Genomic DNA, 26,402 nt, shown 5'->3' with positions numbered 1-26,402 from the left:
TATTTCTATGATAATGCAGCTTGCATGCAAATTTCTTCAACTTTTTTTTAGCGCATAGTAAACAGTGATCTTTTTTCAATGTTATCGAACTTCATCCCTCTAAATGTCAACCTGTTAACTTGATCCTAAGAAACATAATAAAAAAAACTTAAACACGTTGCTAAAATCGATTAATTTTAGTACTACCAGATATGATATCGTAAAACTTATGTCGAATACCAATTATCCTGATATAAATTTTACGTCTAATTTCTTTTAGTCTTTTTCTTAATATCGAAGAACGTTTCAGCTCATCTTATTCTGTAGAAAGGCTACCTGTGAATTTCGTATACTTCTTATTATCCTATATTATTCCATATTATCTCTTGCTGAATTCTAAATAAAAGATTTCAATATTTTGTGTAGAGTATTAAAAGTCATTCAAACAGTGATCGGTGAATTTTCTAATGTTATTATGACTGTGATTATGAATAGATATATCTAGGTTTGCAAATAACTGACAAATACTGTTTTATTACATAGAAACATCTGCTTTATTTACAACTTTTGTATTTATATATCTTTTAAGAAAATGAGTGACATAAGTACATTAGATTTTATACATGCGAACAAATATACAAACGTTTCATAGAACCTTATTTAACAAACAGCATATACAATAAAAATGCTTTAAGAGTTGAATTAACTAAAAACTTATCCTCCTAATTATCCAGATTATTTATCATTATAACAATTCTTCTCTTAGAAAAATTTCAACTAATTTCAGATATTGACTATGAAAAATTAGAAGACCTTGTCGAAATAATGCATGTTGATCATCCCTTATTGTACTAAACATATAATATAGAGTAAACCCATTAACTGTAAAGTAGAATGAGTTTCTTATATTGTCACTGATTCGGATGAAATTTTCTCAACTAGATTAAATCATATATAAGATAAAATTGGTATCTAAATTCAATTTAGATTTTGGTCTATGATCTACCTCAAGCTGAAATCTAGTATTTCGTAGTTGTTACTGTTAAAGTGTTGTACAGAATATACTCAACTTAAACTTAAATACTTTTTTTTCTTTTAGTCGAATTAACAGACAACCCATCTTAACACGTTCGTTACCAATAACTTAGATACACATCGTTTTTTTATTCAGCCTAATTGAGGTGGAATCGTATAAAACAGTTACATGAAAGTTTTAGACATAGTTATATAAAAATAGATTAAATGATAATCAATTAGTAGTAAGAGATAGAGCAGATGCATCCACTGTTTTTCCTACTTAAAATCTTTAGTTTTTAAATTACTTCACAAATTTTTTTGTTCCACTAATCCATATTCTTTTTTACGTTCGTATCTCCGATGCGTAGTTTTTTTTTTAACATCACTAATACTGTTACTAATCATACTTTTTTCAATTTGCCTAGAAAATTTTATCTCTCAGTGCTAATAGTGTGTGACAACTTGAAACGATCTACACGTGTATTAGATTTCAATTTATGTATGATACCAAAAAATAGTAATAAAATATATTTCTTGTAGTTAATGAAAATATAATTAACATTTGTGATTCCATCCACAACAGTCTACTACGTACAAATGTAAACATGGTTATTTACAACTAATTAATAAGTTTATACATTAAAGGAAACATTACATTAATACAATAGCAGTTTAATACTCGAATTACATACTGTGCATATGTATTCGGTATAAAAAGAATTTCATTTCATGTGTGTTTAACAGTCAAGATTAACAATAGAAATCATATTGATTTATATAATATCATAAACTTGGCTTGATATATTACGTTTCCATAAGTGGATAATGCTGTTGTTGTTTTTCTCTTTTACGGACTAAATCATTTAAGCTACATTTATATGTTATCAATTTGAAATAAAAAATTTATATCTCAAACAGATATTGGTTTGTTCGTTTTTTTTTCTTCTTGCAACATAATTGATGAAAATATTTCCTATTTTGTTTAATCAATTTAATGATAAACGGATTAGAAAATAGCTTTAGGGTAACATGTTTTTGTACCAAAGGAAATATCTGTTCCTTTTGTATTATAGTAATGAATAACTAGAATTATTCAATTTTATTTTGTTTATTTTAGGAAACTTTCAAATTACCCAAATTTCATTATATTAGTAATTGTATTTTAAAAATTCAATAACAGTATATCATTAAATGTTATAGTTATTCTAAATGACAACTTATTTGAACACCCATACACGAGTTAGCCATAAACAAATAAAAATTTATTAGTTATTTTAACACATAGATATTGGTACAAAGAGGCACCAAATACATATGCACTACACAAATCTCATTTGATATGTGTGAGGGCTGTGATACTGCCCGGGTGACAAAGCCGAAGCAGGTGGTTTTCTTAGTGGGCCACACCCGGAGCCTTCGACCTGAAGATCTGATCCACAAGGCAGTGGAGCATCGTAAAGAGATGCGGTCCCATGGTAGCCGGTGACCAATAATTGGTTCATACGTTATTTGTTCCCTCAGGATCCTCGAGCCCATGTACACCATTGGTTTGGAATCAGGGTTTTCCAACTTCCCTAGGTGGACTCTCCATGTCCATCAAACTGGGTAAAGCTCCGGACATTCGCTTTTCGTCCTCTCAATTCCGTAAACAACACTCCCGTCCCGAGAAGGCAGTGAGTAGGACTTCCCTGGAAGAGGCTATATACGCGTAGCCATGTGAGAGCATTTCGAGAGGGAGAGCGGACTCTCCCAGTCTCGGCCGTACCAGGGCATTTGGGGGCAAATAAAAATTGGAAAACCTAATTTATTCATGTTTTATAAATTTTTATTCATAATAAGATAAATCTACTCATTTAAAATTTATTAGATATATGTAATATAATAAAGGGAAAGGTATATAAAATGTGAGATATTTATAATCGATTTGTCGACTTGATCTTAATCAGTTGAAAGCTACTCACTAATTAACATATGTACACTATAAACAGGTATTACACAACAGAATAAGGGATTAACAAAATATTAATAATCTTGCATAACGAAATAAACACATATCCAAAATTATCAGTATGGGGTTGTGAAAACTGCTAAGGTTTTTGATTGAGATCATAAATCGATGAATGTCCTAGTATGAAACTCTTCACCAGTTCACATCTACGATTCCAGACGTGAGATCGCTACAATTCTATACTGATAATTATCATATGCTCACTGGTTACTGGCATCAAGAAGGATTTTATGGAGTTCTAGTAGTGAGAAATCGTTACCAGTGCAGTTCAACCGTGTCTGGTGTGAGGCAGTGACTCACTGAAGACAACAGATGACAGTCGTGCAATATCATGGATTGTTTGAAGTTAGACATTAACACCGGCGAACCCCAGTTCAGTGGTCTAGAGGTAAGCGTTTGCGCGAGAGACTGAAGGTCCTGGATTCGACTCCTACGTATGGAATTGTGGATGTGCGCTTGTGAGGAGTTTCATACTAGGACAAATCGGTCGTCCAGTGCTTCCAAGTTTTCAATGGTGGTCTAACATTCATCGATTTACGATCTCAATCAAAAACATATACAAAATATTTTGATTAATATAAGCATGATGAAAATTTATTTAGAACACTATAAATTGTTGGATATTGATATTGTATATCATCCATGAAGCTATGAAGTTACGATGCGATTTTCAGGCTTTTTTATTGCTCGTCATATAATTAATGTAGCAAAACTTTACAACATTGTGAAGTTGGATTTTTATTCTTTTTCACTGGTTGATTTTAATGGATTATATAACTGTATTTTAACTAATTAATTAACGTGGTGATTTTAATTTTGCTGAAAACATTAACCAATACAAAACAGCAACGTAACCAGCATTTTCAATAGGTTACTGAAGAAATTATCATCATGTTGAATAGCGTTTACTGATTACCAAATTATTTGCTGAATTGAAAAACTGGAAAAATGAATAGAGAAAAATAAATCAATTTCCCTTTTTATTCTTGTGAATTTCTGTTTTGAAATACAGGATAACTGCAACTATTCGTTGCTTTTTCAAGAAGTTCTCTCGAAATTTCTTTTTCATTTTCGTTCGGTTTTTACTTGATTGTTAAATAAAGATCATTTTTATGAAATTTTAAACGGTTGAGATTCAATAGTCTTAACGTTCCATTTGACAGGTTGAGTAGAATTTTTTCGGAAAAGTAATCATAATTAAAGTTATAGAAATAATATTACCATTAAGAGTGGGAAGATGATTTTATAGGTCATATCGTTTTTTTCTTAAACATTATAGTTCGGGAAGTAATGAAGTATGAGTTTGTAAATTATAAATCATTCGTAGTTGTAATATTTTCCGAATCAAAACTGTTGAAAAGTCTCATACTTGGTCGAACCAGCTATCTAGTGTTCCCTGATTTTCAGCGGTACCACAACTGAGAAAAATCTAAAATGAAAACTTTTATTCATTATCTTACTGACAATCATTTTAAATAAAATCGACAGGATCTATTGTATCTAGTTCTGTATTGTATTCTGAATAACCAGAGGAAAATCATTTGTCTATACAATTCGTTATTAAGTAACAGTTGTCAGTCTACAAAATAAAATATTTCATTTTTCTTTATCAACAAAAGTTAGTCGTATAAACTAGTTCAAGTTCACTTAGTTTCCCAATTAACGATCTATTCACTAAGAAGCACATTGTCAATTAGTTCAGAAATAGGCTTCTTACTGTATAATCATACTAAAGCAAAAAATATCATCTTAACATGATTGGACATTATCACATAATACGAAAACGTTTTAATCTTCGATGATTTCAAATGTTTTTAAATTACAGAATAAATAGTTAAAAGCTATTTCAATCCTATATCTAATGTTATCTGTCAATTCGGCTCCTTGTTTGTTATTTCTATAAGATTGTTCAATCATATCTTGACAGAGAAGTATATAGAATTTAAAATAAGTTTTTTTCTTTATCTTGATAACATTTATGCCATTTGTCATTTTTTAAAGTAACTTTTTGTCTAGATCAAATCTTGCATGATAATGTTTATTATATTCAGTAAAATTTTGACATCTATCAGTTTTTAGGTTTTATTGAAAAAACATCAATGCGTTATATATTAAAACGATCTTAATTGAATTATATTCTTTCGTTCTACATACTTATTACTGATTTTATATCTATTTCATATGTTTCTATGACAAGGTTGCGTAACTATTGTATGGTGGTTATTAAAATGAAATATGTTTGTCGGAAGGATCCCAGATAGGTAACTGATAGACTGTTATTCGTTGTTAATTGCTTCAGCTAAAAATCTGTATTTTATGCTTTAATTACACTTGAGTTGTCTATGATATGGACAACTGCTTTTTTAAATATTTCCCTTCAAAGTCTTGCATTTATTGTTGAAACGTATTTTTCATTTAATCTTAACTCGAGATTTATTTAATCTTAAGATAAACTTTAAAAAATTATTCTAACCATTTAATTGTTGTAAACGTGGATTCTGTTTTAAATGAAGTTTTGTTTGTAACAAGGAAAAAGGAGAAACTAGGTGACCATAGGTTGAGTAAACAATTTATAACTTCAACATCAGAACTAATTCCTTTAAATCTATATAAATAAATATATGCAACACATAAGATGGTGGGTAAGATTTGTAGCTCAGGTGGATGATTTTGGTGAAGCTTTGTTCCCTGAACTGGATGATTCGGTCGTAAAGCTTTCATCATCCTTCTGAACGGCAGCATCAGCACAAACTTCGGGTAGAAGTGAAGTGTTCGAATTTCTCCATATGTGTTTCACAGATTGTTTTGTGCACTGGAAACTTAAGTATATAGGAAACCAACCCATACAGATCAAATCCTTAACTACAATAGCAACAACCCAAGAGCTCACAAAATCAACTGCGTGCACACTTTGTTCAAGAGGGCGAGGACACACTGCAGCACACTGACAGCACGAAAAAATGAAGAGAAATACCTGAAAGACGTATTTCAAAAGAACGGCTACCCAATCAACTTCATCAAAAAATACCAACCGCACGCAGCATCCAAACCCAAGTCAAGCAGAGAAATCAACAAAAGGATCACCCTATCATACATACAAGGAACATCAGAAACTGCAACGAGACTGCTGAAAACCTTCGGGATAGGTGTGGCACACAAACCAACAAAATCACTACAATCAATCCTATGCAAACCAAAGGATGATATAACAAAGGAAAACAAATCGGACATCATCTACAAAATAAATTGTGCCAGCTGCGAAAAACACTACATCGGACAAAGCGGACGCCCCCTTGACCTTCGTCTACACGAATATCAATTAGCAGTCAAACGCCATGATATCTCCTCACTTATATCAATACACGTGGACAACTGCGGACACTCATTCGATTGGAAAAATGTGGAAATCTTAGACAGAGGAAATTCCAAAAACACCAGAGAATTTTTAGAAGCCTGGCACTCAGGTCAATCAGCAATCAACAAGCTCATTGAAATCAATCCAATTTACCAACCAATCAGGAAAATCATGCACAAATATGGGAACAAAAATCAAACCAATGGGAGACACAACCAAAACAAAGAAGTAAACAGTGGCAAATTTAAGGTCAATAAGAACCAACCAACATCGAGGTGCACAGAACAAGCTGTGAAACACATATGGAGAAATTCGAACATTTCAGTTCTATCTAAAGTTCAGAAGAACGATTAGAGCTCCACGACCAAACCACCCAGCTCAGAGAACAAAACTCCACCAAAATATGCAACACATACTTTACCCTTTATACCATCTGTTCTATTTTTATTCAATATGTTCCTACCCATTATCTATTACTAAATGATATAGAATTGGTTTGTATGAAATGTTAAATATTTTAGAGAAGTATAATAAATGAACTATATTCCATACACCTGTAATTTCAAAAGCACATTAATTTTAAGTATACTTGTCAAAACCTGTAATTTTATCAAATTCTCTATCTCTAATCACGATCGACGATGTAGTTTGATCATAAGAAAATAAAATTAATATTTTAATAAAAACTAAAACCGTCTAGTGCTTCCAGGTTTTCCATGGTGGTCTAGCTTCAATTGACTCATGATCTCAACCAGTGAAATTACTATGATATCCACAAAACCCCTCTGATATAAAACCAATATGACTAGATTCATATTTTTACATTGATAAATGTCAGACAAAAATCTTATATCTTTTAAATTAAACATCAAACACCACCTAAAATGTGTTACTCAAACAGTTGAGATTATGTTCATTTAGCTCAGTTAGATAAATGGTTAAAAGAATAAATATTACCATCTATTAATGTCTAAAACTTTAATTAATTAGTCTAGAAACTTGATTTTCAAGAACCACATCTGACTTCAAACTTCACTTAAACAATACTTCTTATAATTAATTGAATAAATGTTATGTCTTATGGCCCTACCAAATATCACGTGACAAAACTGCCAATCAGAACATCGATTTATATGATCTTGTCCCTGTGCTAAGCTAATGATGCGTTGACCAACATGAACAGCTTTCAGTCAACTCCGAGTCCTTTTTGGTCCTCTGTATAGTAGTTCCTCATCTAATCTAGCCCGTTCAGTCCACAACACAAATATTAGCCTCCGCTGTATGAATAGTATATTTCAGACATACTTAGTTTATAAACAATAATTATACAAGATCAATCCAAAAGTGGCTGTGAGTGTGAGATACTGTAACTAATTAATTGAGAATAACTTAAGAATAATAGATCATGTAATAATAGTCGATAGATCAAAAGGAAGCTTATAATAAAAGGAGTATGAATATACATATAATACAGTTACTTAACAGTTATCCAATAAGAATATTTGTAGTAATATGATAATTTCGAATAAATTGAGCATTGGGTAGATTGTTATAGATTAATAGTATATTTGTAGTAATAGTTCATAAATAATTCCTAGCAGTTACCATACATTTATGTTTCGTTAGGATATGGCAATAACACTTTCAGTCTTCGTCTAAATGATTTGTTTGATATTGGAATATAAAAAATTTTTGGCGATCCGACAGATTGTGTTATTTAAGAATCCTAATAGTCATCGGTCTGATAAATGTAACACTCTAACTTTGGAATCTGAAGACCTTGGGTTTGACCTTTGATGAATGCACATTGTTGAGAAATCTCAGACTAAGATGAAAAGCTTGCCGACTGATTTTTGGTTTTCAGCGATGCTCTAGCTGAAATCAGACTACGTTGAGATACTAAAGCTCGGATGAACAAAAGCTAGATGAACAAAACTGCTGTCTTATTTTACTTTCAGTTTTATACTTCCTTGATAAGATTCTCTTAAAATTTGTATCATGTAACAATATTTGAACACTGTCTCAAACTTGGAAGTTAATCATATTTTTCATCATGTCCGTACGAGATATTTAATATATTTTACTTGGTAGGTAAAACGATATAGACAGACATTAAAAAATAAGATTAACGTCACAATGTATCAGAATTTATTGTTCCGATTAGTTTTTAGACTCGATTATGGTTGTTGATAGTAATATAAATAATATGAAGAAAATTAAGAATAATAATTGTGGTAAGTTATTGGTAGAACCTCTAGGCATCATGAACTAATATCTTTGAAGTAATATCTCTTTCCGACAATGAAGGAGATCAAATATGAAACAGAATATCTATTAGTGTAAAAAAGTACATGAATACTTTATTCTTAGATAATATCTGAATGAAATTAAACATTAGTTAGTCTTTTAGCAGAAGAATAATATAATCTTACTCAATATACGTGAAGTTCTGACCTTGATTTGCTTGTATATATTACAAACATTGGGCTACATGTTACTATCCTGAGCCTGAAAATTCACCTAGTTGATAAATATTATAAAATAATCAAAAAAACATCGGAACACGGAGATACTGTATACTGTTTTATACTATCTGATACCAAAATGTCTCCCATATCAAACGAATTGTACCAAGATATTTATCTGCATTCTAAAAATATCCTATGATTCTATGTCTATGTTTGATAGCGATTGCTTCAGAAATGTAAAGTACTAGTGTCTATGTATTAAAGACTACAAATTTATAAATATTATTCTGCACTTATATATATATGTATATATTGAAAATTCTTCTGATTTCAAAATTTTGTATTTAAGTTTGGATAATTTTTTCTGGTTAGAGTTTTTTAACCAGTTGGTGTTCTGCGGGATGGAGTCGCTAAGCCCATACCCAACTCTTCTCTGGGCTTGGGACTGGCAGTAGCCCCAGAGGGGCTCCAGGCTGAGTTTTTGTATCTACGTAGTCGTGTGTTATCTGAACTGAATTTCTTGACTGCTAAGCTCTGTCTGTTGTTCTGAATTTCGTTATCATTGAATTTGAAGCTTCACAATTAAAAACATCAAATCATAATACATTGCAAAATATGTTGGTTCTCGATTTAAGTTGTCCAGTTAACTTTTCAGGTTCGCAAAATCTGTAGAAAACATTCAGATTTTCTAAGTGCATTTCCATTGTTGAATCGATAGTTACTACATGTATACTGATTAAATATCTTAATGATATTTCCAGATATACCATGTAAAACGTTCCAGTAAAGAAATTTACTCAATAAAAGAAATCGTATAAAAAAGTATTCTGTATCAAAAATGGAATTTTGAATATGGCCCCAAAGATGGTGTACCCTCTCTTGACTTCTTATAAGACCCAGAACTAAAGAACTTTTATGTGAGTTAATTCACTGCTAACTGCAAACAAACAACTAAAATCTGTAAAAATGAGGAAATTATGTCTCTTTAATTAAACAGGTATTCTTATAAGATAGAACAGTAATCAATAAGTAAGTATATATATAATGTCTAAAATGAAACTATTATTCTCTGCGAGGAGTAAATTACTGTCAACACCTTATTTATTAAAATTAATAATTTTTGAACTGTTGATATGATGAAGTATTGTAATTGATCAAATTCTATCGATATACATTTGACGAGTCTCAAAAACAATGAAATGTTGTTTTAAAGTTCTGCTCCTTGATATAATCTACCTTTATCAACATAAAAATTATTGTCATCAACAGCAATAATAAAATTGAATATAAGTAGGTTAATAAATTTTCTAGTTACAAAAAAATACAATCACATTCAAATGTGATCTGTTTACATTTACCATAATGAAATAAGATTTCTAATTTTAATAAACTTCTATTGGAGAAAACTGGGTGATAAAATTCAATCTATTCTTTAAATATAAATATAAACATATATAAATATATACTATATGTGGATAAAGAAAAATGACGTTCCATTAGATTTATATTGAATTTTCAACTTAAATAAAACTATAAGTATCAATCAATGACAAGGTTGGACTTGATAGTTTCAAATAAATTGATCATTGAATAGAAAGTTAATAATGAAAATATATAATTGGATTCACGAATTAATTGATGCTAGACCACCATGGAAAACTAGGAAGCATTGGGCAACCACCTCATCCTAGTATGGTGAGATAGTGACTTACTTAAGATAATGGTGGAAGGTAGTGCAATTTCGTGGATTGATTTGAAGTTTACACCGTTGGATGCTGGCTCAGTGGTCTAAAGGTTAAGAGTTCGCACGTGCGACTGATAAATCCTGGGTTCGAATCTCATGGAGCGGGATCGTAGATACGCATTACTGAGAAGTCCCATACTAGGATGACACCACCGTTCAGTGCTTCCAGGTTTTCCATGATGATCTAGCTTCAACTGAATCATGAATTCAATTATTAAATTACTACAATCTCCACAAAACCACTCTCTGAATATATATATATTTCTTGTTATATCCCATTAGAAAAATTGTATCTCCGACATTTCGTAACTTAATGCCAGTCATTTCTAAAATTAATAAAATATATTTATTATTAAATAAAATTCATTTTGCAATTTGAAAAATCAGAAGGGGTTTGCGGAGATTTTAGAAATTTCACAGATTGGAATCATTAGTCAATTGAAGCTAGACCACCATGGTAAACCTGGAAGCACTGGACGGTCGTTACGTTCTAGTATGGGACTCATCATCAGTGCGCATCCACGATCCCGCATCCCGCGAGATTCGAACCCGGGACCTATCAGTCTCGTGCCAGGCGCTTAACCAACTAGACCACTGAGCCAGCATCCGATGGCGTTAATGTCTGACTTCAACCAATCCACGAAGTTGTGCCACCGTACACCATTGTCTTCAGTGAGCTGATATCTCACAACAGACCTGGTTGAACTCCACTGGTAACGGCTTCTCACTAGAACTCCAGGATCGTAGATGTGCACTGCTGAGGAGTCCCATACCAGGACGAAACGGCCGTCCAGTGCTTCCAGGTTTTCCATGGTGGTCTAGCTTCAATTGACTAATGATTTCAATCTGTGAAATTCGAAAAATGTAAATTTTTCATTATTTCCGTTATAATTGAAAAGTATTACTTGACTACCTATTTACTTTTACTACTTAAATTCTATACATTTAAAATAGATATTTATACAGTTCAAAATAAATTTTAAAAAACAAAAGTAAATACCTTAAGTCAATCACATTTAAATCGTTTGGCTATTGTTTTAAAACAAGTTACCCATGAATAATCATAAATAATAACAATATCATATTTTATACAAGTATATTTAAGGTTATAATTGAACCAATAAGAATAAATCATTTATATTATTTTCTTTTTATAGATCATACCTAAACTGTTGACCGATTTCAATAAATGTTTTAATAATAAATATCACTAAAACAGAAATGTGATAGAAGATATTAAAATAATTAGTAGGTGAATAGCTTTTAACAAATTATAATGGGTTTTTACGATTTAAAATAGAAATCTTTAAAAAATATTTTTTCACAAAAAGTTAAAGACTAGAAAGTGTTTACCTTTATTACTATAGACAAAATGCACGTTCACTATTCAACTGTACCCTAAAGTTATCTTGTGATATTTCAATATTAATATGAAGTTGTCATCCACCAAGAGTATTTCAAAGGTCTCTATAGTAAAGTTCATATTAATAACGTAGAGAGTATGTGAGGACAGTTAAAAAACTAATTGCGTCGATATAATCGTTCTATTTGGAAAATAATCTTTTATCATATAGATGAATTTCTCCAACAAATCTTTTTGGTTTTAACATATAAAAACCTATTTTAAATAATTCATTAAGTAAATGAAAGTTCAATAGTTGAAATCATGAGTCATTTTAAACTAGACCACCATGGGAAAACTGGAAGCACTAGATGACTGTTTCGTGGATAACCTGAAGTTAGACATTAACACCTTTGTACACCGGCTCAGTGGTCTAATATTTAAGCGCTCCCGCACGAGACTGATAGATCCTGGGTCCGAATCTCGCGGGGGGCGGGATCGTGTACGCGCACAACCGAAGAGTCTTACACTAGGACGAAACAACCGTTCAGTGCTTCCAGGTTTTCCATGGTTGTCTAGCTTCAGTTGACTCATGATTCCAACTATTGAAATTACTAAAATCTCCACAAAACCCCTTCTGAAATGAAAGTTGTTTATATTTCCCAACTTTTTTTTAGTTTTCTGTCACAAATCATTCTCTCATAACACTTGTTTATAAATAAATAAAAATTACTTTTAATATCTCAGGTTAATTTAAAATTCGCTTAAGTTCGGTAGAACAATCTAACTAAACTTTCATGTTTGCTTACTTGTAAATAATTTCGATAGTTGAGATCATGAGTCAATTGATGCCAGAACATCATGGAAAACCTGGAAGCACTGGTTGAACCAATAAGAATAAATCATTTATATTATTTTTTTTATAGATCATACCTAAACTGTTGACCGATTTCAATAAATGTGTTAATAGTAAGTATCACTCAAACGGAAATGTAATGGATAAGTATTAGGTGGTCTAGCTTCAATTTACTCATGATCTCAACTATTGAAAATTACTACAATCTCCACAAACCCCCTTCTAATTGTAAATAATTGTCTGATCTTTCATTGTATTCTTGATAGCATGTAACATGTGATCAATCATAGATGTAACATAAGGTTGTAAAGTGCTATAACTTTCCTGGTAATAAAATTGTCATAATATGCATTACAAAATATCAAGAATTTAATTGTTTTTCAATCTATGGATTATGTACATTGATTAATGTAGAATTCACAAATGATATTACTCTCGAAACTAGAACACAAGATTTATTTAGCTTTCAAACAGTGACTTTATACTAATTGGTATATTGATTACATGGCAATGTATATTTCAAGTAAATGATAGATTTATCAAAAAGTGATGTTTATATACACAAAAATCTTTTGAAATTAAACTGCAAATCATAGAATACTAAATAAGTAATTCTGTATATTGACTTATTTGATATGACACCCTAATGAACTGACCTACATGGACTTAGTATAATTTATGATGAACAAATAATTCTTTTTGCGTGATCTGATGGATATATCATGAAATCCTACTAGTGATTGTGAATAAATTTTCAGTAGTCCATCAGTGAGTTATGACAAGTGTTATGTCGTATAGATTATATTGCTAGATGAATTCTATCTATCGAATATGTTATATAAACATAAGACTTAATGATTCATTAATATTGTGGAATTATTTTATGTTAGAGTCGAGATAATCAATAAGGAATTATGAACCTATGCACCTTGATGGTATTAAAAAAGCACATTTGAAGACTTGAAAGAACTGATTATCTTCTTTGAGATTCATTATTACTTTACCCAGTTTCATAGCCAAATATATCATCAATGGAGTTTTTATTCATTGACTAATATTCCGTAGTACAATGTTTATTTTAATCTAGAAGCACTAGTTAACTTAACAATCAACAAATACTTGGTTTGTCAACCTCAACTAGCGTATAATTAGGTTTGAAAGCACTATTGAATTCCCTCAACCAAACACATAGATATGTTAGAACAACACATGTAAGCTAACAATTGTTTTCAATTAGATCGTCATCAGGCTTTACTTTCATATACATGAATATTTATACGAAAATGTTAAACCAATCAAGGCAATATGGGTCAATAATCTCAATGAAATAGAATAAGTCACCACACATAATAGGTAAAATACATGTTGGTAGTAGGAAGACAGGTGTACTGATAGTAGTAAGAATAATAAAATACGATAACAAAAGTCTTATCAATAGTTAAGCGTTGGAAATAGAAGGTCAAACGTGGGTAAATAGACTTGGAATAGTCATCACATTGATAGATTTGTACTCAGTCACTGGTGGAAGACTAATTACACAATTTTAAGAAGTTCAGTCGGAAATGTGTAAGATAAAAAGATATGATAATTGAACATGTTGTGATAAGAAAGCATAAATGCGTAACAGATCTACTACCGCTTGCTTTTCTTGATGGAATTTGAACCCAGAACCTTCAGTCTGGGTTATGGTCCCACGTGCGTGATTGCGGATGCGCATTGCTAAGTCCCATACTAGGACGAAATGACCATCTAGTGCTTCCGGGTTTTCAATGCTGGTTTAGCTTTGATCGATTCGCGATTTCAACTGTGAAAATACTGCAACCTCCGCAAATCCCTATATTGCAAATTCTAATAGTTTATCGTATAAAGTAAATTTAGGTCAAGTTCTTGCGTCCTATTTTACTAGTACAGAAATATATATGTTTAAAGACATGATATTTTGGAGGTGTCACTGAAATATTTTGAATTTATTTGATTATGTTATTAAAGAACCTTATTAATATGAAACATTTATTAGAAAATGGTGTCTAACATTTCAGTCATCGTAGATCTCCTCTGGACTAACATGGTTTTAATTCCTTGTGTCACATACATACCGGCAGATAAAATTTTGATCTATACGAACAAAAACAACACTTATTAATATGTCTGGTCTTGAATTAATGCACTGTATCAAATTATGCGTTGTGCCCCCAAATGCCCTGGTAGGACCGAGGGTGGGGGAAGTCCGCTTTCCCTCTCTAAATGCTCTCACATAGCCACGTGCATACAATCACTGCCAGGGAAGTCCTACTCACTGCCTCCTCGCACCATGGGTGTTGTTTACGAAACTGAGAGGAAGAAAAGCGAATGTTCGGCTCTTTGACCGGGTTGGTGGACATAGTGTCCACCTAGGGAAGTTGGAAAACCCTGGTTCCAAACCAATGGTGTACATGGGCTCCAGGATCCCAAGGAAACAAATGATGTATGAACCAATTGCTGGTCACCGGCTACGATTGGATTGCATCTCCTTACGTCGCTCCACTGCCTCCTGGATTAAACCTTCAGGGTGTAGCCCCCTAAGAAAACCACCTGCTTCGGCTTTGGCACCCGGGCACTATCACAGCACTCACACAAATTTGATGTGGTGACAAATATTTCGCAAAATACTATGCCTGCTCTGATCAGAACTCAGACATTTCACTTTCTCTTGATAACATTCTTCTTTATTATTATTACTACTACTTTTTCATGTACAACATCACTTATCACTTTTTATTGTCACTTCATATATCCTCATTTTTCAAATTACACAGCAGCTAACCCATGGTGGAAACTCGGTTCTATCAAGACGATCTCGAGTCACTGCCTGGTCGAAAGTTGAATGCTTCCACCGAATAAGAATACTGAAGCAGTTTTTCTGAAATCACGTGGACCTTTCAAACTGGCTGCCTTCAACGTTTACACACTAATGCAGATCGGACAACAGATAGAGCTGGCTATGTCTTTAGAAAGTCTTCATATCGACGTTTGTTGTCTATCCGAGACCCGTATTCAAGACTCTAGTGAAGTACTACAAATTCGCTCTCCATCTGTCGCTTCGAAAAGCTTGTTTTACGTGCGCTTATCCGGGGACCCTGTGGCATCTTCGTCTAGTCTTGCTGGCGTTGGTGTCGCACTAAGCACTAGAGCTGAAGCAGCTCTAATCGACTGGATCCCCATTAACAGTCCGTTATGTGCTGTTAGATTAAAAAGTTCCATCAAAGTGAGAAGAAATCGGCGTGAGAAACGATGTCTTTTCGTCATCTCCGCCTATGCTCCGACAGATTGCAGCCCGGATGAATTTTACCACCACTTAACTGTTTTTCTCCAGAAAGTGCGTTCGACAGATATTGTAGTACTAGCCGGAGACTTGAATGCTCAGGTAGGGCGTCTAAGCACAAAAGAGAGTCGTTTAGGTGGCCGATGGGGACTTGTTGGTCGCACGACAGATAACGAGGACCGTCTACTGCAACTGTGCACAGACCACAACCTGTTTCTGACTAGCACTAACTTCCGGCACAGTCATCACTGATGTGCCACCTGGCGTCCTCCATCTGCATCTCAAGCCTGGACTCAGATTGATCACATCGCGATCAGCTACCGCTGGCGTGGCTGTGTACAAGACTGCCACTTCTTTTGGAGTACCTATCTGGACTCTGAGCATGCCCTGCTCTGCGCCAATCTTACCCTACTTTTCGGTGGCCAACGAATTCATCGTCCTAAACTCATTGATGTCAGTAAACTGATTGCAGCTTCTGTTGCAACAAAGTATCAAACCGAGCTAAGTTCTAGGCTAGCTACCGTCCCACCGAAAAATACAGATGAGCATTGGTTGCAATTGCATGACGCCATGAAAATGGCGATTAAAGTCGCTTGCAGCTCCGCGAAACGTCCGGGTTTCTTCAGGCTCCCTACAACTCATTGGAGCCCGTTGGTGTACTCCAGGTGGCCGTGAGTGTGGTCAAAAGCGAAGAAGTGCAAAGTAATTTCACAAGACTGGCAGGACCCTGCACTCACCCTGGATAGTGAGCAGATAGAAGTAGTCGAGAAGTTCGTGTATCTAGGTGGCTGCATAAGTGCTGGTGGGGGTGTGAGTGATGAAATCAATGCACGAATAGTGAAAGCCAGAGAGGCTTATGCCAATCTGGGCCACCTTTGGCGACTTCGTGATGTTAGTCTGGCTGTAAAAGGTGGGATCTACAACGCGTCGGTGAGAGCAGTTTTGCTCTGTTTGTGAAACCTGGCCCCTCCGAGTTGAGGACGTTAGACGACTCTCTGTTTGATCATCGCTGTCTCCGAAGGATTGCTGACATCCGATGCCAACACCATGTTAGTAATGCAGAGGTTCGGCATCGTGTGTTCGGATGCAGAGACGATAATCCAATTGGTGTCACTATCTTGAAACATCGACTTCGGTGGCTTAGATGTGTTCTACGAATGTGGTCCCAGAGAATTCCTCGTCGTGCATTATTTGCCGACCCTGTGACTGGTTGGAAAAAGCGGAGAAGTGTTCAGTGTATGACATGGTGTCGGGGTATGAAAGAAAGCTGTACAGGACTGGCTTCTATTGGTCCTTCATGACTTTCTGGTTAGGGTCCTATAGATGGCACAACACAATGGCTAGAGACATTATCAAACATGATTCGGAAGACAAGTCAGAGGCGGTCTGCTGTAACCTTCTTTTACTTTCTTCATAAAAAGTGACCGTACCTTCTTTAACTGAAAGGATTCTTCCTGTTTCCCCCATTATTATTCCACTACCATACACTAATTTGTCGTCGTTATTGTTCTCTTTACACGCACCTTACAAATTTTATCTCTTCTCATTATTATTCTGTGGCGCATATGTAACTGGTGCCCCCTTGTACCAATATTTATATGTTCAAATAAATAAATGCGTTGTTATCACAAACTAACAACTGTTGTTCATTTCATCTTCACTTATTCCATCACTGGAAAAGTTATGCGAAATAAAACCTTAGGCTGTCCAGTCATATGGTATTGAATTTCTTAATTTCACATAATTTACAATATTATTTTATTCTATCGAACGAAATTTATCGTGCCAGTGACTTGGAAGATTAAGGTTATGTTTGTTTATATTAATTTTTACAGTCTATCCCGAGGCACACTACTTATTATTATTGCTTAATGAAATCGATCACAGATACCTACCTAAATTAGTTTTGCGACTGTTTCAAATGTGAAATGGTCTCGTAGTAAACGATATTTTCAAATTTCATTTTCTCAAATAGAAAATAAATATTATTTTAGACACTAAAACTTCGAAAAACAATAAGTTATTCATTTTTATATTAATGTCCCAACAGCATTTTAACTTTTATTCTATGATCCACGACTTTGTTGACCTGATTAGCAAGCTTTTTTAGTAAGGCTATTTACTTACCGGATGAAGTTGCTGACCTTATGCCCTACACACTTCTCCTATATCCGGGCTTGAGGCTGTCTGTAGTCTTAGGATGGTTCCAGGTTGAGTTTACTTATTTAATATTGATAACTTTTCAGACGAGGAATTGTTGCATAGTTGGATGAATTTTATTTATTAATTATCTGACTTAATCTTTTGTATATCTTATAGCAGAGCATGCCCATGACCCTTCAGATCTATGCTTAACCACCAAACCACTGAGTCAATACCAGATAGTTTAAAAGTACGGAGCTAACACGAAAACTACTCACAAAAAGGTCATGTGTGAGCGACTTCAAGCAGTTGTCTCTTGGGCACTGTTGTCACGCTCTCAGGTCATTAAGACCACCCCTAACCCAATTTCTTTTCCAAGTGCCTCTAGAAGATCCCTTCAACGGTGTGGGCAACCGGGAAGTGGTGACCGCCCTCAGACCTCTAACAGCACTCAAGATCACTGTATTAACTGAGTTTTCAGATTTGGTCAGCCATCTGCCAATATCGGTGGGTTGGTAACAGCCTCACATCTAACATAGCCGAGCTCTATTTACCAAGGAATTCTCATAATTAATCATTATTTGAGGATACAATCACTATTAATATAAAGGGGTTTGGGGAGATCGTTGAACTTTATAGTTTAAGTCACAGAGTAACCTTAGACAACTAATGGAAACTAAGAAGCAATGTACAATTATTCCTTCCTAGTGTTTTCTGCTAAGCAATAATTCTGAAACAATTTTCACTTATCTAGACAAGCATCAAAATAGCAATTTATAAATGCAGAAACCAATCAAGCTTTTCAAATCGATAGACTACGGGTGATTTAACATAATATTAGTGAAATTGAAGAGATTTCGCCAAACAAGATTCTGTGTATGATAAGTGAACCAGTAATCTTACTCATTTGAAAAGGTTAGATTATAAATTTTGGATTCATCTGTATATACCAAATAACCAGCTGAAATGAGACATCAGTTCGTCACACAAAAAACTGCATAACTTAGGCTACAATTTATTAATTAACAAGCACATTTCAGCAGACAATTATGATAGGACTAATTGATTTAAAACACATAAAAGCCTTCCGTTTTTCTCTTTTTCACTGTATCTGCTTGTAGGTGCGGCAAATACTTCGTTTATTGTCAGCATCCAGAGTTCAGAAGATTTCGTATTTATCTACTCTACTATAATGCATATATTCTCTTTCCAATCGGAAATATTTCAGAGACAGCAAGTGTATGGTTTACTCTAGTTCTATCTGTAGAACGTTACTTAACTATGAGCCAAATAGGTTCAGCATATCAAAATAAACTCAGGATGCAATCACCTAACACATTACCTTCAAAACAAAAAAGTGAAATATTGTATAACACAAACCATTCAACTTATACCACAGAATATCAAGAAACTTTTAATGAAGATAAAAAATTGCCAAAAAAGGATTCAATTGAAACAGTAGAAAATGTAGTGGAACAGCAGCAGCATCGTGAACAACAAACAACGGTGGGTAATTTCAAATGGTATGAAAAGCTCTCGAACTGTTGTAATTTATCAGTATTAAAACAACATATCAGAAACAGTTTGACCAATACTCCAACACCAAAGTCTTTATGTATCTTACATAAATTACACCATTCACATTTAGATAGATCAATAGGACGTTGTAGTTTAAATAAATGCATACAACTGTATGCTTGCCGAAATTGTAACTTCAAACATTCACTAGTTTTTATAACATTTTTCAGTATACTACTTAATTTGCCACTATTCTTTGTTCAAAAAGTTGTCAGGAAAAATAATCCTATAAAAAAATCAGCAATTAAACAAATGGAAAACAATAAAACAAGTGAGTGGCTACATACTATATCAAACCACTTCAATAATTTAACTTCAACTGATAATCAATACAATCAGGGTCAATTACAAGTTTTCACTGGGCTTACAGAATTCGGTAATTCAGACTTTTATAAAATTTTCTCATGGACACGTATTATGTTAATACAAGTTTTACCGTTATTATTCCTATGCTTCGTCAATTTTTGTTTATTACGTTTCATACATATAGCAAATAAACGTCGTCAAAGGTACTTATTACCAGATTTGTCTAATAAGAAAACCGGCCGTTTTAAATTACATAAAGCAAATTTGCGCAGTACAAAAGTTAATAAAGCTTCAAGCGCCAAATGGCAAGCGGCACAGCGTAAATTAACCATTTTATTAATTGTTATTATTTGTTTATTCATAGCCGGACAAATACCACAAGCATTTGCATATATTACTATATTTGAAGCATTTAATAGACATTTTGGTAATGTATGCAAACGATGGAGATGTTGTCCTCCATATTTGATTTATCGTTCAATAGCGCATATGTTGGGCTTATTTACTTACTCTACTAATTTTTTTGTTTATCTTACATTGAATAAACATTTCAAACAACAATTAAACATTTGGTTCCTATTAATATGCCCTATTAGTAAACAATTTCGGAAAAAGTGTTTATTAAAACAAAACAAATCAATAAATCATTCTTATGATCAGTCAAAATCTAAATTATCATTCACAAATCAACATAAATCAATATCTCTACCTCATAATAATCTTTATTATCGTATGTGTAAAAGAAGACGTTCATCTACGCTATTTTGTAATCCTACAAAACGACTAATATCAATTGATAATACAGATTTATCTTCTGAAGCTGTTTCAGCTCCAGTTGATTTATGCACTAGTTCAAAATGGAAAAATAAAGATTTTCTACAATTAAATGAAATGAAAAAAGATCTATTATCAACAACTATTTATCATTCCCCTCAATGTATAAATAAAATCAATTCAATTATTAAATCAGAAAATACTATTGATTATATCAAAATGAATTATTCCTCAGTACCTTCTATTAATGACGTATCAAACTATTTAGTCATATCAAATCCTGTCAATACAGATAATAATCTGCTTTATAAACCTATAGAAACTCAATTTCAACAATCCTCTTTAATCACTAAAAATAATGACCTATCAATTAATTCTATACAACCAACAAATTGTCAAACAGAAATAAAATATGATTTAAATAATCCATCATGTATTTACAAAACTTTTCGTGCTTATTATTCACATGATTCAGTGATAAAAAATTGGATATTTCAATTAACTAATAATAATAATAATAATCAGAATTCTCAAAATACTAAACAAATTACAACATCACAATCACATTCAATTTATTCAAATCAATTAATAACAAATAAAGATAATTTAAACAACGATTTACAACATGAGCAATATGTTCAGAATTATGATAAGCGTAAAGAAGATATGATTAATAATGCAAAACAAAATACTATACATTGTGTAAATCTTAATATGTTGCGCAATAGTAATAATAATAATAAAGATTATTATAATAAAAGTAATGATAATATTAGTAATAGTACTAATAGTAGTACTAGTAAGAACAGTAATAGTGCGATAACAAATTCAAAAACTTGTACTCATTCAATAATTGATTCTGATTCACATGGTGTTGGTTTGACATTTTCACATGTTTACTGTCCACTTATATATAGAGAGAGTGATTTTGATGTGATTTCAGTTGATGAAAGTAATGCACAAGATGAACCAGAGCCTAATTCATTTCTATAAAGTGTATGTTTTATGAATTAACATATGAACATTTGTTTATAATAAAAGAATTAATATTTTCGTTCTTAATGTTATATCTAGTATAAGAAGACTAGGATCTATGTATCGTTGAAACATATTAGCACATAAATAAACAACATAGTATATATCTAACATTATTCTGAGATATAAATACTTGCTATCGTTTCAATGTTGTTTCTTCATTTATAGTTTTACCATGGTCATCATCATCGTATGAGTAGATTTCTTCCTGATACATCGGCGTATTTTATAATAGATATAAATATTTATATACATAAACATTTCAATGTCAATGATATTTATGGTACAATATACGTGTTGCAGTATATAAAATTAATGTACAGTAAAATTATTTTTATTGAACAAGCTATAAGGTCATTCCTACTTACAAAAAGAAAAAAGAATTTATTGAAAAATATTTTTCCAAAAAAAAATATATATATATTTTTATGTTGCCCGTAGTCTGATCTTACTTTATAAACTTGCTGTACGAGGGCAACTTTTTTGTAGTACACTATTAGGTAGAGCCTTATTACATTTTCTAAACTATTCATAATGCTGTAAAGTATATACATAGATTTTAATAGTACCTGAATTATTCATTAGGTTACAAGATTCAAATAAAACTTATTGCAATAAAAGAATTTTCCATTTGTTAAAAGGCAGATTTTGTGGAGTTTAACCTTGAAATAAAGACTAACTACGCTATACAGTGCAGATCTAAACATTATTTACTTTATTTAATACTTAATCATTAGAGATGCTTCCATTCTATTATCTTGATTGAGTGACTTCATATATACATTAGAGCTATATAAAGAGGTCATCCAATCATCAGAAATATTGCTATGATCAATGCACCAAGCTTGTATTTTGCATCAAGAACAGCTATTCGAGGATAAATTTCGTTTCTATATATAACTTGATAGCTTATAAAAATACGATCGTACAAACCATTTTAAACGCTAAATGAAAATATGCTTTCACATATTTTATCTAAACACACAAGAAGCAGATGACTGATATGTAGATTTTTAACTGTAAATAAAAATTGAGTGTTTGTCAATAATGTTGCCATTTCCTAAATAATTCTTCAATGTCACTTACACTTCCACGTTAAAACTTAAAAATATTGCTTCTACCACTGAAAGCTTCGATAGTTTTAAACTAAATAACATCCATGGGTTATATTTTGGCACTATAAGACTGGCTGTGCGGCATTTCATATTAACAAATAGTTTGGTTATACATTCATGGGTCAAGTGATTACTAACCTACAGAAACAATCCTTTGTTCAAATAAGAATTCATCATAAAAACCCTGAATCCTTGTGCGATACAAAAAAAGTAACGCAGGAGAGAAACACAGCAAATTGAATATTAGGTAAAATGGCCTTCCGGAGGATAATTCAAATAGCAGATATTAAACGGAAAGAAGTAATCAAGATTCAGGTATCAATAAAACAAAAGAGCAATAGTAACCATTTTCGAAATAGTAACCAACAATACTTGAGTGTTCAATATTCCAAAAACCAGTAACTCATATGAAGATGAGTTCTGAGATTTTTCATAATACGTTCTAAAACGTGAGCAAAAAAATATCAACAGGCGCTTGTCAACAACAATCATGCCAACACATTTCCGCAAAAACTAGCAAATTTTCGGATACAAAGACGCATCACAAAAACAAAACAACAGCCATAATCCATGACAAAAAAAATAACAAATAAAGTTAAAGAAATCACACCTTCAATCTAACGTGCACGAATATAGTAACCGAGGTAAACTCCAACCACATTTCTAAATCTAACAAAACTGTTCGCAACCAGTACACGACTACACAATCCGGATACGTGAGTCAAGCTTACACTTACCAAACCAAAGATATCACATAGAACACAAACAATGGAAACCCTAGTAGCCGAGAAACAATTTTGCGCAGTCTACTATTTCATACTTAGGCGACTGGTGCTGCAACTGCGTAATAGAAACATTAACGACAAATAAAAGATGAACAAAAGTAAACCTTCTAGACACCATCTATCTTTCCAATCGACACCTAATACCGATGTGCATCGTCGAAACAACCAATTTATCCCAACACAATAGACCCTACCCAATCCACCATTGTGATCACTGACTTGTCACGACATTTATACATGCAATCTCTATATATCTATGATACTTCGTTACGTTCAGTGCTGGAAACCCATTTGACAATTTATCCTGAAGAGATCACCTCACAGTCAACACCCGAACATGAAACCGACACATCAGTCAAGAAACACTGTGCTAAGCACCTGTTCTTTGTTGGTGACATACAACAAACTGTCCTCGTAGACAAACTCCAGTCTGATCTTTATTCGATGGATTAAAGCATTTACACACTTCCAAAATAGATATATCCCACCATCTTTATCGATGCTCAAGCCAGTTCGCATAAAATTCCGTTAAATTTAGACTAAGAAACTAATGAGCATCAACATTTAAATACATAAAGCATACTATCAGGCTGCTGGATAAGCCATCAGACACACGAAGACCTCCTTAAACTAAGCATATGAAGTATGTAGTGTAAACCATTTATTAAGCACAGGCTTATAAACTCGACTTTGAGTCGCACTGTTTATGTGAAAGCTAATGATACTAACCGAATTCCCCAAACCGAGGTAGGTGAGGTGGGGTTAGAGCCCGCAACTTATCGGTTGATATATACTTACAACACTGAAACAACCATGTCCAGCGCATTGTCAAAACATTGCATTGGAATCACGACGACTAATACGATACAATACAATACGTTACATACCCAACGCACAATAGAAGGCAGACGTGAAATGCCTTACCGAAGGCGCAAATTCTTCGGACACTTCATAATACGGTTATCTGTTATATATTTTGGAAAATGTTTTATCAATTACTCCAGTGGCTTACCGTACGCATCAGGATAACCAGAATCTAGGCCCGAAGAACGGGGTTAGAACCACCACTTTTCGGCAATCCTGCTGCAGTCATGTAACCACCCCCACAGCTCACACACCCACCAGCATGAACAACCTTGGTTGTCAACGCCAAATGTCCGCAAGCAAATTCTGTTCACGCTTTGAGAATTGGCTATCTTGGTTACTCTGTAGAGCAACCTTTAGACCTACACCGACTAATCCCCATAACACAATGTGTGAACAGCTACAGCACCACAGCAAAACCTGCTAGTCTCACCATCAGACAGCCGCTTTGCCGGAAAGATTTAACTGCACACCAGCACAACTATGTTTCCAGATTAACAGCTAAACTCCGAGTTAAAAATCTGCAAACAGCTAACTGATCAAAACTGTCTCGCCTGACACTGCGAACAACAGCAATCTCCCATGTATCAGCATAGCATACAGGCAATCCATATCGGCAGGATATTAGCTGATAAGAAAAGCAAAAGGCTTAGTTAGATGATAGATTCATGATATATATGTATAAACCAATAAAAACAATGAACAAGTTAAATAAGCGTCAGCAGTCAACGTCGTTCTCTTGATAACGACCGACTATAATGTCGGGGAGAAGAAGGAAGACGATATCGATCGTTCATTCTACGTGGTGACCGCCTGTCACGACCAGACGAGAAAGAACGAGAACGCCGTCCATTACGTCGTGGAGTAACCGATCGTCTGAAAAGTTAAAAGTGAACTCATTTGCGAGAATACAGTTACACAAAAATAGTGATAAATGATGCATGCAAGCGGACACCAATAATTAAAGAGAGAAGTAGAACAAATATAACAAGATAAATTGAAATACAGAGAGAATAATTAACTAGCTATACCTACACTTATTACCAAGTAAAACACAATAATCAATGCACACAGTACACTAAACATATAAAAACTTCACCGTCGGGAAATTCTTCATACAGACTAACAAGCATCCCCATAAAATTGGTTTGCATATAATACGCAAATACTACATAATCGCCACTCATGGTAGGCTAAATCCTAATAGTATACTTCTCATCCACAACGCTTTCTATTTGTCATCTCATCTATACGGGCTGTCCAAATGTCAGGCAATCACCTGGTCAAACCCAAACGAACAATCACTAATTAATCAAATCAATTTGTATGGAAAATAATTGTAGAAACGGTACTAGAGGCATGTGAATACCATTAGCGACCGTCTACTTCAATATAGCATTTTTGGGAGACCAGAACGATATCCTGGTACTATGAAAATGCACAAAAATCTAACATCTGAATCTGCAACTTTGTAGGAGAGATTCACAGTAGACAGTAGTTTTGCCAACAAATCAATCCTTTCAATATAGCATTCCTAAAACACCCGACTACAGTCAGGCTCTAGCGGAATGCACAAAAGAATCATGTTTCAATATGTAGAAGCAATTTTAACGGGATGCGATGCACACCGCCAGTGATTGCTACGTTCATTTTGGCATCACTGAAGCACTAGGCTTGTTAACCAGCCTTCGTCAGATGCCATTCACTAAACATCTTTATTATTTGGTTCTACT

At 33.4% G+C, this 26,402-nt stretch overlaps 2 protein-coding genes across 2 annotated transcripts in view; one reads left to right on the top strand and one right to left on the bottom strand.

Annotated features, from left to right (window-relative positions):
• The first annotated feature begins 11,770 nt into the window (after positions 1–11,770).
• The window catches only part of MS3_00006596 (uncharacterized protein), a 19,958-nt gene continuing 5,326 nt past the window's right edge, over positions 11,771–26,402 (top strand). The window contains exon 1 of the mRNA XM_051214757.1: positions 11,771–24,552. Coding sequence (XP_051067944.1) covers positions 19,494–21,863 — 2,370 coding nt within the window. The 5' untranslated portion in view covers positions 11,771–19,493 and the 3' untranslated portion in view covers positions 21,864–24,552. The remainder of the gene's footprint in view (positions 24,553–26,402) is intronic.
• SRSF2 (Serine arginine-rich splicing factor 2) overlaps positions 21,499–26,402 on the bottom strand; it is an 18,555-nt gene continuing 13,651 nt past the window's right edge. The window contains exons 5-6 of the mRNA XM_051214756.1: positions 24,818–25,545; positions 21,499–22,265 (exon numbers count right to left, since the gene is read on the bottom strand). The gene's annotated coding sequence lies outside the window, so the exon portion shown is untranslated. The remainder of the gene's footprint in view (positions 22,266–24,817; positions 25,546–26,402) is intronic.

This window comes from Schistosoma haematobium, chromosome 2 (genome assembly GCF_000699445.3).
Source record: "Schistosoma haematobium chromosome 2, whole genome shotgun sequence".
NCBI lineage: Eukaryota > Metazoa > Platyhelminthes > Trematoda > Strigeidida > Schistosomatidae > Schistosoma > Schistosoma haematobium.
The sequence above is the reverse complement of the archived record's forward strand: the minus strand, read 5'-3'. Positions and strand labels throughout refer to the sequence as shown.